Here is a 17,309-nt window from a genome sequence, read left to right as displayed (position 1 = left end):
GCGCCACACCATATGAATTGCGCAGCGAATCGGTGGTTTAAAGGGCTACCCAATAAAATGCGCTCACTAATAATTATTCTTCAACATGACAATTAATAATTGTTCACACTAAATTAGCAAGCTTACAAGACTATAATTAAAGCAAAAATACAATAACTTACAATACCTCATTGTCATCAGGAAGAATTCCGTTTGCTTTGTGAGTAGAATCCGCTTAAGGGAAACTCGAAAGGCCAGATGAGTGTTCAGTCTATGCGAAGTTTCGTTCAGGCGTACCACGCCGAAATCAAGAGAACAAATCTATTATTTGAAAACCTTTGAGTGCTTATTTTACTGCGGCGAACAAAGCGGCATAATGGGGGCTCTGCTGTCAATATCAACGAGCCCGCATTAGCCATACACTGCCTGCTTTTGTTGCAACCGCTACCGACTTATTTTTCAACATTCCGCAACTAATGGGAAAGTTCCCAGGTGTACGTATACGTGTACTTGAGCCATGAACGATATCGCAATAGTCCGTCTCGGTGGTGCAGTGGTTACGTGGCTCGGCTGTTTACCTGAAAGTTGCGAGTTCGATTCCGGCCACAGCGGTCGCATTTTCGATGGAAGCGAAATGCTAGATCCCCGCGTACTGCACGATGCCAGTGCACATTAGAGAACACTGGTGGGTGGAAATTTCCGGAGCCCTCCACTACGGCGTGCTCCATAATCATATTGTGGTTTTGACGCGAAAAACCATCCATATTATTAACGATATAGCAACACGTAATATTTGTTCGTACTGGGATGCGTGCTTTCACATCCGATCTTTCAAAAAAGTTGTTTTGGATAGCTTGTGTCTGCATATGTATATCAGTGCATTATAACAGCGAGGACTTCCTTATGCAAAACGTCGCCACACTTCCTCGTTCGTGACGTGCATTATGGCACGTACGGTGTGAGCCCTTTGGGCTTTCGCTTTTTAACTGGCGCCTTTACCACGCAAGTCAGGTCAAAATTATTGAATGTAGAATGCCCAATAGCAGCTGTTGTCGCCCCAACACTGCAAATGCCTGAACAGTCCACACAAACAAAAAAAAAGTGTTCTGTTTATGGGAAGCTTAACAGCAGATAACCACAGCTCGTACCATCGTTCTCTTTCTACATACATGTCATTTCTGCTTAAGCTGGCTTCGTTTGTCAGTTGTTCATTCACTCTTCTTAATTTTTGCTCTGTCTGCACTAAGCGTAGCATTACGTAAAAAAAGCGTGCAACAACAATCGCACATTTCTAATAATACCCTTCTTTTGGCACGTAAACCGCCGAATTTACTTTCGCTCACATCCGCAGAACGGTGGAGTATGCTGGATAGCGGTTCCCGTGTCCTTTCGTACATCACGAGAAACAACTCAGGAGAAAAAACAAGGTACAATGAAACCGAAAGCACCGAAACACTAAGACAGCTAGAGGGTAGACATTCTTTCCCATCTGTTCTGCTACACGTGGGTTACTCTGGACAGACCGAGGTAAAAAGCAGCTCTGCTAATCGATTTCGTTGGTCAGCAAGCTGTAATGTCCATGTCCAACAATTGCTCGGTGGGTACAGAGGCTATGGTGCTCGGCTATTGACCCTAAGGTGGTGGGTTCGCTCTCGGCGGCGGTGGTCGCATTTCGATGGAGGCGAAGCGCTAGAGGCCCGTGTACTGTACTATGTCACTGCACGTTAAAGAACACCAGATGGACGAAATTTCGGAAGCCCTATAGAACAGCGTGCCTCATAATCATATCGTGGTTTTGGCGCTTAAAACCCCATATATTATGCACGACGTTACGACGTCTTTTTCGGTGATGTGATCCTAAAACACGCTGGCATGGCAGTGCAGTTCAACAGCGTGAGACCCCGTTCGGAGGGCATAATGAACGGAAACTGTTTCCAGCCACAAATCTAGCGCTGACCAGTTGGAAGGGTTGACAGTTCAAATGTTCTCGCTCTATTATAGTTTAAAAAAAGCTAAAATAAAAACTCCTGCAGAGGCTTTCGCGCTACTCCAGAAGGTAGGTATCGCAGTGGTCGTATATAAATGTGGTGGGGAAATGGCTCGGAATGCTTCGCAAATAACGTACTCGCGTGGTTCATATATTTATTGCTGTCCATTTACGTCCAACAATGGAATTAACGAGGTTAATCGCAGTAAATTCATATTCGTCTTGAAATACCGAATAAACGTAGTGCAGGAAAAAAGACACAAGCGAAGGTACGTTGAACTTGAGTACAGTTGTGCCGTTCTTTCCATTTTTTCTTGCAACGTGAACGCCAGGACATATCGAAACGTACAATATTGTAAACCTCCATTATATTGCCACGCGCGCTCCTTTTGTTATGTTTTTGTAACTGGTCCGTTGCCCTTGTGATCGCTGTTTGCGCGGGCCTCGTCAGAATGTCTGGGAACATTCCAGACAGGGGCGTAGGCAGAACTTTTTTTCGGGGGGGTTCAACCATGCTTTATGTATGTTCGTGCGTGCGTTTGTATGTGTGCGTGTATATATGCGCAAGCAAAATAGAAAAATTTCGCGGGGGGTTTGAACCCCCCCAACCCCCCCCCCCCTATGGCTACGCCCCTGATTCCAGATCGTAGTGGATCATTTTGTCAAGATTGCGCACATGACGCGAATAGTCAAGATTATTGCAGAGCTTGCGCAACCACCGCTGATAAAGCTTCGATGCAGTTCGATGCATGATGTATAAAAGACGGCGCGTACCAGCCACTATCAGTTGTTATCGACGGCCAACGCTCTGTTCGCCGCTATCAGTGTGCAGTGTGTATTGCTGTAGTTTGACTTTCCGTTTCCCGGTCACAAGTTCGGTCAAATAAAGAGTTTCATCTTCGACACGCAGAATGCTGCCTTCGTCGACGTCACGAACACGTGACAATATCGTGTGCGGAGTGTGCGCAGCGAGTACCCTTTTTTTCCCCACGTACTCAACCTACAACTTTGTAATGTTGTTCAACTACTTTTCAGGTAATTGTTCTTAGGTATTCGCTTACCTTTTTTTTTTGTTAGTGTCCATGGCATGGTAATAATCTTCGATGCAGGAAAGTGAAGAGAGCCAGCTGTATAATTTTGCCTTGTAGGACCTTGGCGGTACTGCTGATTGTAATTGATGGTAATTTTTGCTGCACGTTAGTTATAATTTTTTTTGCTAAATCAATCCTGAAAATTGGGTGTTGAAGCAATTCGGCACAGTTTCGTACATATTTCATTCACAAAATAATCTAAACTTTGTATTCGCAGATATCGAAAGCTATGGAGGTCGTATTTGCGCACGTCCTTCTTCGCAAAAGTGCCATAACAGCGATTCCATTAACATTCCTACAGGTCTCTCACCGCATTGCTATCTCCCGAATCTGCAGCTTTTTCGGCTTGCAAGCTCTGCCTCAGTTTTTAACACGAAAGTGTTTTATGTCGGGGTCCACCACCACGGCTCCACTGACACATTTCCGTCACGGTTATGACGTTGTAAAATATAATGACTAACATATGGCAAAGAAAAAAACTAAGAAGTTCCGTCACCGGGAGTCGAACTTACGACCTCTCGATGGCCAGCGCGCAGCGCGAAACGACTCCGCCACAGACGGCATGTTCTCTGCTATGCTAACGGCGAGCTATTTATGTATACCATTTGCCGGTGGCGGTACTCGGAGATCGGCGGTACAGCGTGTTTTCGTTATCACTGGCGAGATGGCGCGAAGGGCTCGATGAGCATAGAGTTACTGTATATGCTACCTTTAGGCTACCTAAAGGTAGCATATACAGTAACTCTAGAAGAGCGTAGAAGAGCGCGCTTTAAAAGTCGTCCCCCACGCGGATTAGCGCGCGCCTCGACAGGGCGTGGTCGCTCGTGCGGGCGCTTATCTCGTGATCTGGGTGGTTTGTACATCTTGCGCTCTGCCTGCAAGTTTCCGTTGAGAGCACGAAGGTCACCTCGCTCACTGCAGCGGCCGCTTTTGCGAAAGGAGCGCGCTGCTCACACAGAAATAAGTTACAATTGTGACAGTTCGCGCTCATCCTGTGTATGTTCGTTCCGCGCGTCCCTTCTGCTTGAGCAGCGCATTGCAAGTTTCGAGCGGCTTGCCGTTCTTCGCGTAACATTAAAATTTGATGCTGTAGCATTCATTACTTCGCGCTTGGGGCGAAAGAATGCACAACAAACGCTCAACTACGTCTGTGAAGACACGTTTCACTTTCGTGTTATACCGATTCCTATGACAGAGGGATCAGCCATGTTTTTTTTATCTTCACTGTTAGCGTTCTTATTGATTAGTTATACTGTGAGTTGCTGTTTCGTGGCCTCTAATTGGGGCATTTTTTTCCCTTCACGCAGCAAGTGATGTCGTGCCTCAGCCAAACCTGCTCGACGGTTTCGGTTGGGTAAACACTCCCTTGTGCCTTGACTTGACTGTACTTCTCGAGGAGAACCCATGGGTGAGTGCTGCGCTGCGGATGACTACAGGCAACGAACTGAGCATTCAGATGAACAACGACGTGGTAGGTGTTGTAGAACACTACGTTCCTGTACGGTCCAGAACAGATGCACTTGGTAGTTTTACAAACGAAATACTGCCAGGAATAGTATTGGGAAAAGAAGCAATTGATGCACATTCAACTATTTTTAAAAACAATGATAGACACCTAGAAAGACAATGAAAGACAACTAGACAAAGTTCGCCTAGTTAACGCCCTGCTAGCTCTTTCGCGTGGTAATGTATGGGCGCGAGTCGTGTACCTTACGGAACAGGGGCGTGGCCAGAAATGTTTTTACGGGGGCGAGAGGGGTCAACCACCCTTTTTGTATGCTCGTGCGTATACATATGCAAAACTGAAAATTTTTAGAGGGGGGGAGCTCAATTCCCCTGGCTACGCCAGTGTTAAGCAAATATAGAAAAAAACAGGTAGATTCTTTTCACCTATGGGGCTGACTTAGCGTTACTAGAATCTTGTGCTTTGCGAAACGAACACACGTCTCCAGCGTAATCGATCAGTCCGGAATGTTTCGAAGCAAGTGTAATGAAACTAAAGCATATTTCTGTCATATCATGAGCGCTACCAATTTAATGGAGCGAATAGTAATACTAGCCGAAGTGGAAGTTAAAATAGAACGATGCCTCCCAAGCACAGCCTGGTTAGGTTGTATTCTGTAGACCACAAGGAAACATCTATATTAGCTTGAAGTTGTATTACATTGCTCTCAATGGAGTTTATATACTAAATGTATCTCCTGACGTTGCCAGCGAAGAATGCAGGGAGCGGCCCGCACCATGTGGCAGCCTTTAATAAGCAGCGGCTATCGCTGACACCGTTCCTACTCATGGCATGAGCAAAACGCTGGCGCTTTATGATGTTTCGAGTTACTGTTTTTTTTTTTTTTTGCTGGCGCTTTATGATGTTTCGAGCTGCTGTTTGTTTCGAGTTGCTGACTTTCCCAATGAATTAAAAAAACGAATTTTGGTTTCACTCCAAAACAAAGTAGCGTCCCGATCACGTTTAGTTCCTGTGAAAAATATTTTTTTGCGTTTTTGTTATTTCGACAATGTTGCTATAGGTTCCCGTCTGCACTACTGCTAAAGCTTACGTCGACGTCCGATACAAGATCACGATGCGCATTCTCCTACTCTCTGAGGACTGCTGGCCAGCCGGTGTGAAGCCCGTCCTGATCACTCTCAAAGAAGGCTTCCTCGTGGAGATTCTCTCGACCAGACAGCAAGTGAGAAAAGTATGTCAGCCTGCAGCATTATTGTTTTCGCGGTTGTGTACAGAATACACGTTCTTAACAAACGCAGCCAGCCATGATTGGAAGGAACAGTATTAAGTTACCCTCACCCGACAGATACACATACATTTGCCTGTTTTTCAATTTCGATTCCACAGTCTCACTCCACCGAATCGACTTGCGTGGCTTATATTAGTCTACTAGCACGGCGATATCGACAATTTTTCGAGGCGCAGCTGGACAACTGCAACCTGAGAATCTGTACCGCTACGTAAGAAAACCGTGAATTAAAAAAAGTTTTACTTTTCTAATATTAGCGAGTGTGTTTTCACCGTGGTGAGCAAGGAGGTTTGTGTTCTAAAACTTCATTTCTGATTGCCTCACCCAACATTACTTACATTGCTACAGTGCTGTTGCCTATTGCAGCTGTGAAAGACATTGTCGCGAATATTCAGGAATAGGCGTTGCTCTTAATAGGCCCTTCCTTAGGTTTGGGCTGCGTAAGCGCACAAATGGGTGAGAACTCCTTCTGCAAATCTTTCGCTGGCGATCCATGCAAGGGGTCAATGATCAATTTCCTAAAATCTTGTCAGCCACAAGTTCGAAGGACATATAAACATAGCATTCGCACTTACAAAAGCTACGTTGTCTTTACCGTGTCTTGCCTCCTCCTCCTATAAATTTTTCTGTTCAGTGCAAAGGTTCCGCATGCAGTCTCATGTCCCTGTCATAAGAGCCTCAGACGTACACGTCAACTCGTCTTTCAGACTGATCATGGTGCCAATGTTTACGAGATTAACGGTTTCCCGAGTTTGACATGCCTCTAGACGCACGTACACTGTAAACCACTTTACACCCGTATGGGTGTAACTTGGTGTCTATAACTCACACCCCTACACCCCAAAAAATAGGTGTACCAAGCAGGATTACACCTATACAATGGGTGTAATTTCAAACTTTCACCCAATGGGTGTGGTTGGGTGTAAAAGCATATTACACCCAAACGAGAAAAAGGGCGTTAGGGTGTTTATGCACAATTACACCCAAACACCCAGGCAAAAATTTCCATAATTCGAGTGGTTCCCCCCTCCCAGTTGGCTCCCATTGAAACGCTAGAAAGCTTACCCTTTAGCCAGTCCTTTCAAGGGCGCATGACCTATTATAATGGCTCCTGCCACAGAAGGAAAATGCTGGCAGCAGCACTAATTTTATGGTGCATATGAAGCACGGCATATATGGCCCTTACATATACAGTGCAATCGTGACTGAATACAAAGTCATTACCTAAAATGTGTTGACACACATTGCAAGATGTTCACACAGTTATCCAATAGTACAAAATAAAGTCAAGCTTTTATAAACACAAAGCTCGTACATCCGAGACAAATTCTACGGTATTCAATGACCTTTCTCGAGTGTGCGGAGCGGCATCGCGTATGCCGCCAAACAAGGAGCACAAATGACATGGAGCACAAATGACCAAGGCGTTTGTGTCAAAATATGAAGCAAGGACGTTATTTCCACTTCATAATGAGGAATTCAATTTAACATGCTTCATTGTAACACAGGCGTATAGTGCAGTATGGGTCTTAGAACAAGCTACACCCGTGCGAGTGGGGTGTAATAGATGAAACCGCCCTCGAAAAGGTAGCAGTTACAGGGAGAAGCACAAACGAACCTTCTTCCCTGTCAGACCCCTTGGGGCACTACAGACACCTGGTCCCTTTAGGCGCACCCCAGAATGAATTTTCCCGCTGTAGTTGCCCTTCCCAAGAAGGGAAATATTGGAGCCACTTCTTATACCTGCACTTATGCTGTTGATAAAATAAGGTGCCATCGTTTTAAATGGGCTGCATAACATCAGTGTATGTGTTTGAAATCAACTGGAACACGAAAGATACGGTCTGGTCATTCTCCTGTTAAAGAGATAGTTCAGAAATGTGCAATTCCTTGATGAGAAAGTGGATTGATAAAGTTTCAAAATTCCAGCAGTGCCCACACCATTGTGCCTGTTGTCGACTTTCTTAGTAGGGTAAACACTGTCATCATACAGCTGTAGCTAATACACGAGCAGGGTATCAATACTCCGTGACAACTCACGCAACATTTTAAGGACTCAGAATGTCGTTTTCCACAGCAGGCCTCCATATTATCTCTTTTCTGGGAAAGTAAATGAGTGAAGTAGAAACTGCACATTGCTGGAATTATGAAATATTTCCCACTTTCTCAAAAGCAATGGATTGTGGCTCCAACACAAAAGAGTGAGCAATTGGGCCATGACGCGCACGTTGCAGCGCATGCTGAATGCGGTAATATGCAGGATATGCATGGGAATAGAGACGTTATGACCATGACAGCCCTGCAGAAGCATTACCTACATAACAACAGTTCAATCAAATTTTACACAGGCATGTTCAGAGAAATTTAAAGATTATCCCTTTCCAAGCAAAGACAACAGAATCATTGGTAATTGAATAAAATGAGTATTTATTTCCTTTAAAAATATTGACAAAACTTAATGCTTGTCATATAGCTCAAATATAAATTTTAAAACCATATTCGATGCAATGATTTCACTGACAAGTACTGGCACTTTTGTTAAGCAAAAGTTTCAATAGCAAAAGATCCCAATTATTAAAACTACTGCAAAAAAGTCACAAACTCCTTTGAATATAAAAACTAAGCCAATAACCACAAAGTGGAATGACCTGTGAGAACATGTTGAAATCGGCAGAGACAATATGGCTTGTATTAAAATGTCACAAGAAAATGAGCAAGAAATTGAAATGAAACACTAGTACCGCCATAGTATTCGTTTCTGTATAATGTAAAACAAATAACTACTCGTTACCATATGAAAATATAACTTTATGGCTTAAGCTCGAGTTAATCACAGGTGGCGACATACTTTAAGCAGAAGCTAAGGCCTATTTTCTAGGCTTTCTTGAAAATGTTCAGGAGCTTTACTACTTGTGTGCTCGGAGTGATTACCCACTGGCCAAGAAGGAGCCATTCAACAGCGACGAGAACGTTGAACGCCTTGTGATGGCAGTCGATATTTAACAGCCAATGTGCTGCCATGAGTGCAGCTACTCATTCTTCGGCATTGGACCCACTGAAGAGCAGTTCTTTGTCCACATGGAGGAAAAGCTTGCTTGCATAGGGAAGATCGGGGCCATCGTACACAATGCAAGGTGTTATTGGAACGCTCGCTCCCTGCATGATCAAAAATAAAAAGATCATTGTCTGGAAAGCGCTATGCAGACTTCAATTATTTGTTTCAGTAAATAACAGTTTCTGTACCGTGTACTATCGTAAGTAATATGAGCTCGAACATGCGAGCACGTGGAAAATAGCCTTAAAACTGAGATAGGGTGATACGTGGATGGAGGGGAGAGGGGGGGGGGGGGCGCTGTTCCGCTGACTGTTGGTACTCCCGCCTCGCTAGCGTTGCTGCGAGGTGTCGATGCGTGCCAATGACCGCTAGCAATGATAACAAAATAAATAAATGAGGCGCAGCAAAATCCTCAGCCGACACCACCGAGATACCTATGCGCAAGCATGGCCTGCGCATCGTGGCAGGCTACGTCACAGCCGATATCTCAGCAGCTACCTAGTCTGATGTGGCTGTTCGCGTTGATGGGAATTCATATCACCGCTAGCGGCCAATGACACTCTCTAAGATGCTGTTTCGCATCAACAATATCGAAGCGGGAGGGTCAACAGCTAGTGGAAGCGCGGCGCCCTTTCCGCTTTGTTTCCGACAGCCGCCGCTGCGAATCAGCCGACGTAAGGTTCAAGGCTGTTCGCCACGCGCTCGCGTGTTCGAGCTCATATTGTTCACGATAGTACCATCCAAAAATGAAGCTCATAACATGGCCCATATGGAACTGGAGAGAATTACCAGCTTTTCTACGTGCAATTAGCTTGTTTGGGAAAGAGAAAGTACTATTTGACAAATATCATCCGCATTTTTAAAGAAAAAGGAGCATTCTTTAGTGGCATGAAGGATTCCTGCACAGCGATAAAAAGCATATAAAACAAAACTCTGCACAAGGACTTCTCTTCAAGGCTGCAAGTTGCAGCCTTGAATGTCTTATAAATCTTATAATCAAATGTCTTATAAATCATTAGGCTTGTCTTTTAAATATTATTGGAGGTGGTCGTACAAACTGCGTTTTTTAATGTTTGTACACGTAAAAGTATTTAGCGAAGTTACAACGCCAAAGCGAGGCGAGGCGCATATAACTCTTAATAACCACAACAAAATAATGAAAGCTAGACATAATGGAACCAAATAGAATAAAATAAATTGTGCTCGAACGCGGGCACTCAGGCGTACGCACGAAGGGGGGGGGGGGTTCACCCCCCTAGTCAATTCAGACAGAGGAGGGGGGGGGCGCAAAGTCTGCCCCCATACTTTGACTTTTTAGTAAGGCGGGGGGAGGGGGGCAGCGATTAACCTTCCTACTTCCCTCCCCCCTGATGGGAAACCCTGCGCACGTGTAAGTGCACACTGATGCTCGAACTAGCGCTTGAACAGTTCAGGTAGTGAAGGCGATTCGGCCACACACAGACATGAAAAATTCATTCGAACACAAGTCAAGTTTAACGAACGGCTCCCCGTTCACGGGTGCCGGCATTATCAGGAAACCTATGTTACGGATGAATTAAAACGTCGGTACGAATTTAACGAAACGGAATGTATTAGCACTTAGGCGAGCTTCGCGCGGCGTACCTAAAACGAAGCAACATGCTGCGTTAAAATGACCCACACGCATCAACCCGAGCATCACGGTAGTTTTAGCGCACAAAACGAACACAGACGGAAAAGAACGACGCGGACACCACGTCGTTGTTTTCTGTCCTGTTTTTTATTCTTGTGCGAAAGAAATGCACTTGAATTACCAACAGGCCGAAGCATACGCGCCTTAGACACGCTTGACGCTTAGAGGTAACAGGTGCCGTCACAACCCAACTATTCTTAAATCAAAATAGTGGTTCATCGAGAGCGGGGCCCCCTTCCAACACCACCGCCGACAGGAGGGCACCGCGACCACCGCCACAACTGCGTTCAAATCCCCCTCCGGATCACAGCCGCGCATGCGCACACTGCTTTCAACACCAAACAAAGCAAAGCTTGCCCGCGCCTAATGTCACACAACTTTGCCTTCATCCCGATGAAACAATACACTCACATATGCTCGCTACGTTAACAAATGCTCACCGATCGTCAACCAGTTAAGAAAAGCTTAGTTAACGGCATTAGATCGCGCTCTCGGAGTTAACAAAGCGCTGGCCGTAGCAACGTGATAGTGGTACATACCGTTTCAGTTCGAGTGCTCCACGATATGAAGCTGCAGGTCTCCCTTTGAGTATAGTGCATCTTCGTAATAAGCAGCACTGACAGAAGGTAAAGGACGAGCACACAGCGCACGCACACTTCAAACAACCGAAACACACCGATTGCAAAACTCGAGCGATCGGGAGGCGATGCACAACACACGCAGAAAACGATGGAGTCCGGCGGCGTGTCTGAGCGCGTTGCTTAAGTCACGTGGTGATAGAGCTGTTCCGCGCGCTGCGCACGCGCGGCGGCTGCGCCGGCAGAGGAGGCGGCGCGGCGGCGCCCCGGCCGTTGTTGGGTCGCGTGGGCGCAGCTTTCTTTCTGCGGCAGTGTTATGTTTTGTTATGCTTTACACAGTGTATTCGAATCGCAGTAAGCATTGCGACGACACAGTAAGGGCTGCTTGACTACAAGCAGGGCTTAAAGTCTCCCTTCACTGGAGGGGAGGCCCTCACAAAGCGGCAATATATATGTATATATATAATCTCAAAGAAAAGATCGCCTAGCAGCGATCTTTTCGCCGCTAAACTGGTGCTGCTGTGGTCTCTACGGCTCTGCTACGCGCAGATCGTGGCTTGTTGGAACGCGGTGAGAGCTGTCATAGCGAAGAATAAACGCAGGATTTCTCGATATATCGGTCAAGATCCACTTTCGCGGTCGTATTATCCAGTTTTGGCAAAAATGTGATGGTATTAGACTCATGAAAATGCATTATTTTCAAGGAATGTTGGCAGGAAATAAAAACGAAAACGTATTAGGCTAAAAAACGTATTATGCAGAATCGTGTCAACGAGATTTCACTTTTTATGTATGCTATAGATTAAGCGTTAGGAGAGGTGTTTGCGATGATCACAGAGCAGTGAAGTCAACTGTCTCTAAACTGAACAAATGCTTATGAATGCTAAACAAATACATATATTATTCCGAATGTATTTCGGGCATTCATTCAACGTGTCAATCCAATCAAGCAATAAATGAAATTATTTTGGAAATGATTTCTCAAAAATAAATCTGGATTTAAAGGCTTAAATATATGTGAGCTCAAAAAAGTAACATCAGTTGACTCACTGCATTCAGAACCTCAGGCACGACAATGCTATATTTTATTTTCACTACCACTTGCCTAATAAAGTAGGCAAAATACATGCGTCTTTGCAATTACAGCAGACTTGTGATGCACAACTAAAAGAATGAAAATTGAGTGGCAAGCTTAGCAGACCAAGGTGAACCATTACTGATTCACGAGCAGGTAGCTTCACACTCAGGTGCCTCGTGAAACAGTATCCTGTGCCAAGACGCTCTGTCGAACAGGGTGGTGACCCGTGGTTTCAGGAGGCGTTGCCCGTGGTGTTCAATGTCTCAGTTAATTGCATTCAGCAGTACAACGATACCTGTTTACACCTATGGGTCAATTCAATGCGTGAATTGACCCATAGGTGTAAAATCCAAAGAACACCCATGGGTGTTTAACAGAACATACACCCATTGTACACCCAAAAATGAAAAAAGGGTGTGCGAAGGGTGTGCAAAGAAGACATTACACCCTTTCGGATAATATTGACAGAAAAAAAGGGTGTACGGTAGGTGTTTTATCGCAAATACACCTATAAGGGTGTGAAACGGTTTGCAGTGTATACTCCTCAATCGAAGAACCACGTATCAGTTAAACATATGTCCATCAGTGCGAGTCATCTAGAGGTTAACTTAGAAAAATTCATGGCCATATGCGCACTTAAGTTGTATCGTCGTCACACCATGCAGCTTTCGAAAGCCTGATTTATTAATCCAGCAAGTGTTTCGATCATTCGTAGATTTGATCTTTCTCGTTATTGTCGTGGCGAATATCAAAATGTCTAAGATGGAAAAAATTGTTTGCGTTACTTGTTTTGCAGACAGTGAACCGACCAGGAGTGTTTCCTTTTGGAACGCAGGACGTCACATCTCTGAGCGACCACCAAGCAGTCTCTGGCGTGTCATTCGGACCGTACAGGTTGGTGAATTTACAATCATAAAGTTGCACGCCACGCTTTCTTTTTTTTTTGTCAATGTTCCCAGCTAAACTGAAGCTGCAGTTAAATACCGGTAAGGACGAGCGCAATACACTGAGATTTTGAGAAACGCTGTGAAGTTGGCTGTTTCAAGAGAGAGAGAGAGAACGAAGAGTACAGGCAGGGAGGTTAACGAAGCTTCGGCTAGGTCAGCGAAGCAGAGGTGAGCAGCCTACTGCGAAGGTGAACGGTTGAAGCTTCCTGAGAGAAAAATAAAAGGGAGATTACAATCAATCCTTAACGCGCCTTTACTACAATCAATCCTTAACGCGCCTTTACAGCAGCATAAAACGTGAGGAAACAGCAACGATATATCGTGACTATTGCTTTGCGTTCTCCGTGTGCATGTTCCTATCCATTACAGCATCTGTATCTCTCCTTATGCACCGCGACAACAATGTTTGAAACCCCCCCCCCCCCTTGGCTACGCCTCTGGTATGGTGTCTGCACCGATTCTAGTGACATGCGTGAGCACTATGGTGAGCTGACCTGAAAAGCTATAAGCCACCATGTCATCTATACAGGGCCCGTTGTATGAATTGGGGCTTCGTGAAACTGTAAACCTGTTGTGTACTCCTTGGATTTATCAGCTCCGTTTCATCGAATTAAGGCCGCCGCCGCGGTGGCTGAGTGCTTACCGTGCTCGGCTGCTGATTCGGGAGACGCAGGTTCGATCCCTCCCGCGACGGTCGCATTGAGATGGAGGCGAAATGATAGGGGCCCGCATACTGTGCGATATCGGTACGCGTTAATGAACACCAAGTAGTCGAAATTACCCGGAGTCAGGCCCGTAGTCAGGAATTTCCTTTCGGATGGGGGGAAGGGGGGGGGGGTGCTTTTGCTGAAGGCCTTAACTATTTTAGAAAAACACCTATTTTCATTATTTTCTGTAAAACACCCCCGCCCCCCTAGCTACGGGCTTGCCCGGAGCCCTTCACTACGGCTTCTCTCATAACCTGAGTTGCTTTAGGGCGTTAAAGTCCATAAAACCAACCAACCGTTTCTTTGAAGAGTAGCGCTGTTTATCAGTGAATTCCGATTCTTAGTGTTGAATGCATGTCCCATCGAAATATGCAAAAGACAAACTTGTCACGGGATTGCGTATGGAGATATGAAATGATCGACAGTGGATAAATTAACAAAGCGTAGCGACTGAACTCAATATTTCAATGAGAGCGTGTCATGGTGTCCGCAGACATTGTAGTTGTTTCCTCAACATGAATAATTGTCCGCGCAGAAACGCTTGCTGTCTGGACCCTCATGCTTTACTTGTTCGCCCATTACTGATCGATACCGCTACTAGAAGGAGCAAAATATTCGTTTTCTTGTCGCAGCTTTTCCTCGCCGGTGATTGAGTCTCACGGCGGCTATCCGTGGCAGGAAGAAGACAGCATGCCAGTCACGCTTGGTCTGGATTTACCGCGTGGCGTCATGCAAGAACCGGCCGCGCTGTTCCGTTTCCGGGAAACATCACAGTCGCCACCTTTCATGAACTTCGTGAGCAACGGCTTCTTGTCACCAGCCACACCAGGCAATGACTACATCGCTGCAGACAGAGGTCGTACAAACTTCTTCCGAGACCTGGATGGCGAGGCTCTCCTGCGCCAGTTACACCTGCGCCAGCGCCGTCCTTCGACCATGCTACCTGTGGATAGCCACTCTCAACAGTGCTGTGGCAGTCCTTGTGACGAAAGGCATCATGCGATGCCGGATGATGTGGACATTTTCCAGGAAAATCTCTTCGACGGAGGCTATGCTTGCCCGTCTGCCGACGCGACGTTTTTTCTCTAGCACTATTTTAGATAATTTTAGGATTTCTATGCGTATTTAGCGTTTATATCTTCAAAAAAAAACTAATTTGATATTCTTTTTAGTTTGACTATCTTTCAGTTTTATTCGTTTACCCAAGTTTGCTGCGGTCACTGTTAACGCGCATCGAAGTCAGTGTCAAATGAAAAGGCAGCACTGGAATGCGTGACCGATTGCCGTTCACGCTGTCTGCAGTTCCCCTTCGAAAACAACCGCCCATGTATGGTTTAGCTACTAGAAGCAATGGTACGGTATCAATGATTCGACGGTTATCAAGTTGAGCCACCGAAGAGTCACTTCATGCAGTATGCCGACCAGTCTGTGTGCTGGTGTGACGTGGTACTGAATGACCGCATGCTTGGCCGGCTTGACTTGGAAGACGAGTGGGCTTGGCACCACGACGATGTCACTCTTCCAGCAGCCGAACCTGACACGTGCACTTGTCTTCTATGTTCACTTGTATAATATGGGGCGCATGTCCTTTTCCTAAGCCCTCCAGTGTGCGCTTTTCATTTGACTCTGATAGTAACTTTCTTTTATTTCAAACCGAACTTATGTTTTGTTCACTAAGCAGCCGATATTCAGGCTTTAATATTGAAAATTATCTACACGCAGTTTTGTTGACATGAGTTGATCTGAAATAAAAATATTAACCCAAAGTGGTCTGTTTTCTTCTATTTTTCAAAACAGGTTTACTTTCAATGTGCTGGCTTCTCGCGAGAACTTTTACGATGCGCTGCTCGTAAGCTCCGGACGGTCGCGTTGTCACACTTGCATGCAGCAGAGCGCAGGTCTAAATAACGCGATGCTCTACAACTACATCGACTCTTCGTATCCAGAAAATGTAGTTAAAGCCATGTTACCCTGTGTGCTTACCTAGTTGCGACTTTACTCTGAAACTGGGGGCCGAGTAAGAACACCTTGCGACCGTTTCGTGTTCGAGAGCTTTCCTGGGGTAATTTTAACGCGATAGCGTTAGAGAGCTCGTATCGCAGAAATAGCGCCGTCGGCGTCGGTGCCGCTGGTTGTGAGCGAAAAATCTTGTCCGTGACCGAAAAATCGAAAAAGCTGCAAATAAAATAAAAATAAAAATGTTGGGTCCGAGTGAGAATCGAACCCAGGCCGTCTGCGTGGCAAGCAGGTGTTCTACCACACAGCCACGCCTCTGCTTGGAGCTGCACTAGAAGTAACGTTCATGCTTCCCAAAAATACGCGTCCTGTATACAGGCGTCACAGTACGAGATGTAATATCGCAGTAATATTGCGTGGTACAAGCGTACATTGCCATCGGGCGTCACACCATGTCAATATGATAACGACTTGGTGGTTTAAAGACAGCTACCCATTACAAAAGGCACACACATCACGGTGCGTAGTGGGTGCGTCGCAACTGCCAAAAAGTTTCTCGCGCATAATTGCTCCTGATTTAAAGCATGTTACCGATTACATAAGGCACACACCTTAGTCCGCACATTCTCTTAACCCTCGTAGTGTTTGAAGTACGCACTAGAAGCAGGATATCGCTATCGCGTTCAGGCTCTTAAAGGCGAAGCTTAAGCGTCCCCCAATTTTTTAGCTATTTTCATGATTTTGACGCAGCTTGGTTTCGCAAGTCGAGAATCAAAAATATAGCGCTTTTCCCCAAATGGCGCAGCATGACACCGTTGTCATAGGTACTTGGAAATAAGTAAGGGTGGTGTTTCGTTCTTTTTCCTTTCAATTATCTCTATATGAATTGGAGATTAAGGGGCACGTTAAAGAACCCCAGGTGGTCGAAATTTCTGGAGCCCTCCACTAGAGCGTCTCATAATCATATCGTGGTTTTGGGACGTTAGACTCCAGATATTATCAATATGAATTGCACCAAACTTCACAAAGGAGTCTACTGGGATTTCATGTGCCAAAACCACGATATTTGAGGCACGCCGTAGTGGAAGGCTCCGGAAAGTTGGTCCACTTAGGGTGCTTTAACGTGCAGTAACATTGCACAGAACACGGGCCTCTACCATTTAGCCTCCATCAGGCCCGTAGCCTTGGAACTAGCCCCTACCCCCTGAAATTTTTGTGAAGTGGTGCTTTTACTAAAAATAAATAATGAAAATAGGTGTTTTGCTCAAATAGTTAAGGTTTCCAGCAAGCACCCCCCCCCCCCCCCCGAAAAAAATTCCTGGCTGCGGGCCTGGCCTCCATAGAAATGCGACCGCCGCAGACGGGATCGAGCCCGCGCCTTTCTGGTCAGCAGTGAAAAAACATTCTTCCTCTGTTTGGAAAAATTGAAATGTTGCATTTGGACATCTTTTGTAGGACAGACAAAAAATCCTTTCCAAAAATGAGTTTGTTTAGTGACCATGCCAG

The 17,309-nt window shown here is 45.5% G+C and overlaps 1 protein-coding gene across 3 annotated transcripts in view; it reads left to right on the top strand.

Annotated features, from left to right (window-relative positions):
• LOC119393713 (uncharacterized) overlaps positions 1-15,629 on the top strand; it is a 54,443-nt gene extending 38,814 nt beyond the window's left edge. For 2 of the 3 annotated variants that reach the window (XM_049415073.1, XM_037660837.2), the window contains 4 exons: positions 4,365-4,465; positions 5,583-5,744; positions 12,990-13,087; positions 14,480-15,629. In XM_049415073.1, the coding sequence (XP_049271030.1) occupies positions 4,365-4,465; positions 5,583-5,744; positions 12,990-13,087; positions 14,480-14,936 (818 nt within the window). In that variant the 3' untranslated portion in view covers positions 14,937-15,629. The remainder of the gene's footprint in view (positions 1-4,364; positions 4,466-5,582; positions 5,745-12,989; positions 13,088-14,479) is intronic. The other variant, XM_049415076.1, reaches the window with a different exon arrangement.
• The last annotated feature ends 1,680 nt before the right edge of the window (positions 15,630-17,309 follow it).

This window comes from Rhipicephalus sanguineus, chromosome 1 (assembly GCF_013339695.2).
Source record: "Rhipicephalus sanguineus isolate Rsan-2018 chromosome 1, BIME_Rsan_1.4, whole genome shotgun sequence".
NCBI lineage: Eukaryota > Metazoa > Arthropoda > Arachnida > Ixodida > Ixodidae > Rhipicephalus > Rhipicephalus sanguineus.
The sequence above is the reverse complement of the archived record's forward strand: the minus strand, read 5'-3'. Positions and strand labels throughout refer to the sequence as shown.